Source organism: Phaseolus vulgaris, chromosome 7 (assembly GCF_000499845.2).
Source record: "Phaseolus vulgaris cultivar G19833 chromosome 7, P. vulgaris v2.0, whole genome shotgun sequence".
Lineage (NCBI taxonomy): Eukaryota > Viridiplantae > Streptophyta > Magnoliopsida > Fabales > Fabaceae > Phaseolus > Phaseolus vulgaris.
The window spans coordinates 36333174-36335798 of record NC_023753.2 but is presented as its reverse complement, the minus strand read 5'-3'; the positions used below and the strand labels follow the sequence as shown (position 1 = coordinate 36335798).

At 31.7% G+C, this 2625-nt stretch overlaps 1 protein-coding gene across 1 annotated transcript; it reads right to left on the bottom strand.

The window, feature by feature from the left end:
• Positions 1-522: 522 nt before the first annotated feature.
• Positions 523-1484, bottom strand: LOC137828342 (GCN5-related N-acetyltransferase 8-like). The gene has a single exon (XM_068634865.1). It carries the CDS (start codon positions 1467-1469, stop codon positions 669-671), a length of 801 nt encoding a protein of 266 aa, XP_068490966.1. The 5' UTR covers positions 1470-1484; the 3' UTR covers positions 523-668.
• Between the last annotated feature and the right edge of the window lie 1141 nt (positions 1485-2625).

Genomic DNA, 2625 nt, shown 5'->3' with positions numbered 1-2625 from the left:
GATAGAGATAAATACTTGGAATTGAGGTTGAACTAAAAAAAATACTCTTTAAGTATTTTTGTATTAAATAGTAAATATTTTTATTAAAAATATATAGAAAAAACTGATTAAGATGTATCTTACTTTTTTTTTATATAGAATTTATTTAGAATTGACCTGGAAAATATACTTCAACAATCAAATAAATATTCTATATTAAAAGTATACAGTAAAAATTGATCGTATCTTACTTAACGGACTTATTTATATATAGTATTTATATAATTATAGATATTTATTGTGTATTAAATATTAGTGTTAATTGATTTTTATCATTATTCCTAATTTATCAAGAGGTAGATATAGATATATTGGTATATTTAGAAAATGTGTTTAATAAATAATATCTTTCACTATTAATACGTGTTTGTTATATATTAATACGTAGCGTATGCATGTGAGGGACATGAAGAAGAAAATGACCAGCTTCAAAAACACGATCATACAGTCTCATCTCAACATAATTACTTAACATAACACCATCACGATTCATACTCTGAACCAAAAAAACACAAAACTCCTTCATAACCCAGTAAAACACTCCCTAACTGAGTAACTAGAAACCCAGATTTTGATTATTATTATCACAGAAGAGAAAGAAAGAGAGAAAAAAAAAACATTGAAAAAATCTAATCAGCACCTCCATCATAAGTCTGAAGAGCCTCCCCAGTCAACCTGCAAATCCTCCACTCGTTCAAGATATCAGCACCCATCTCTTCATAAAACCTAATCGCGTTCACATTCCAATCGTGCACCACCCATTCCACCCTCCCGCACCCCATCTTCACGGCATGTCTCGCCACCGCCGACAGCAGCATTCTCCCAAACCCCTTTCTCCTGTAACACTCCCTCACGAACAAGTCCTCCACGTAAAACCCCGGCTTCCCCAGAACGGTGGAGTAGTTCGGGAAAAACAACACAAACCCCACAACCGTAACATCATCCATGCTCTTGAACGTCTCCCGCTCGGGGTCCTCCAAGGGGACCCTCAGATTCACCAACTTAGTCAGGGGTGTGAAGAAGGGGTTGGAGTCCAAGGTTGAAACAGCGAAGGGGTTGGGAGAAGCTTCTAGAAGGAAGATGGTGAAGGAGTGGAATGGCTGGGTGGTTGGGGAGAAAAGGGTGGCCGCCAGGGAGGACTCCGTGGCGGAGAAGAGGTGGGTCAGGCGTTCGAAGACGGCCATCTGGTGGATCAGTTTGTGGATGTGGGGAACGTCGGAGGGGGTGGCCAGACGGATGCGCGTGAAGATAGGGGTGGTTTCCGGTAATGATGTGGCGGGCTCCGGAGTCGGAGGCGGCGCTGCGGCGGCCATTGGTTGAGGTCCGGTGATGAAAGAGTGTTTTTGGTTTTCGTGAGTTCTAGTTAGCGGTTTTTTTTTATAAATGGATGAAGAGAGACAAACTATTATGGTTTTTATAAGAAAAATCATACAACCTTAAGTTTCGAGTTTAAGATTTTGATTTGAAGATGATGTCATCATATTTTTTATCATTTTTTATGGTTTACTCATTATTCATGTCTCTTAATGTATGGTCTAAAAATTGCCCATGATTAAACCAACTTTCATTTTAGGAAAAAAATCTAATAGGAATTCAAGTATAAGTTGAAAGTTCAATGTTAACTAAAAATAGTAATATATTAGAAAAAAAAAGCTCACAAACATACAATCTTAAAGTTTTTTTTTTGAAAGTGGTGTCATGTCGTTTCATAAAAGTAACTTATGACTCATTAGTTTTTGAATTTTTCCAATTATTTTCCTAGAAAATCCAATATTGATAGGTCCATAAGTCCCAAATTCAAAATTTGAATAATTATTTATTTTAAATAAGCATGTGGACAATTAGCTTTATGACAATTAACTTTCCTTTATGATCCTTACTTCTCATCGTACTTTGGAAGTTATATTCTAAGCATTCGAATATAAATAATTTTTTAATCATTTTCCATCAACACTCTTTTGTAATGGAATATAATAAATGATTGAACATTCTTCATTAGTCAATATTTTTTGTTTCAATAAGAGTATTTTCTTGCTTTCATTCATATTTCGTAGCATTAGAAATAAAAAAAATGAAATATTAAAATATAAATAAATTTAAAACAATAAAACATTAGTAACTTACCAAGAAGAAAATTAGTTTCTATTACTTCTAAGTCTATTTCCATATTCACGTCTACACTTAACATTAAAATAACAAAAAAACAATATTCATATAGATAAAATGAATCAAAAGGTAAAAGTAATTTCTACTTTCATATCTCACTTATCACAAGATTTGAGCTTGAAAATTTTATTAATAATTTCTCTTAAACTATAATAATTTTAGAAATTGTTGTGTTATATATCCTATATTAAATATTAAATTTATTTTAATTTTTAACTTTCAATTTCTTATTTCGTTGAAATACAATTACTTACATTTATTATTTTTTATTTGAATTTTGAATATTAATACACTGTACCAAATTAAATATGTCTTTTTTTATTATAAAGTAAACCGTTTTTTATGATTATTGGAATTTGAATTTAATTTTTTAACCATGTCACTATAAGAAAATTCACTATATTTCTATATATGTGTATA

Excerpts from the sequence above, each read along its gene's own strand:
- LOC137828342 (XM_068634865.1), bottom strand. The coding sequence starts at position 1,469 with ATGATTTTTCTTATAAAAACCATAATAGTTTGTCTCTCTTCATCCATT.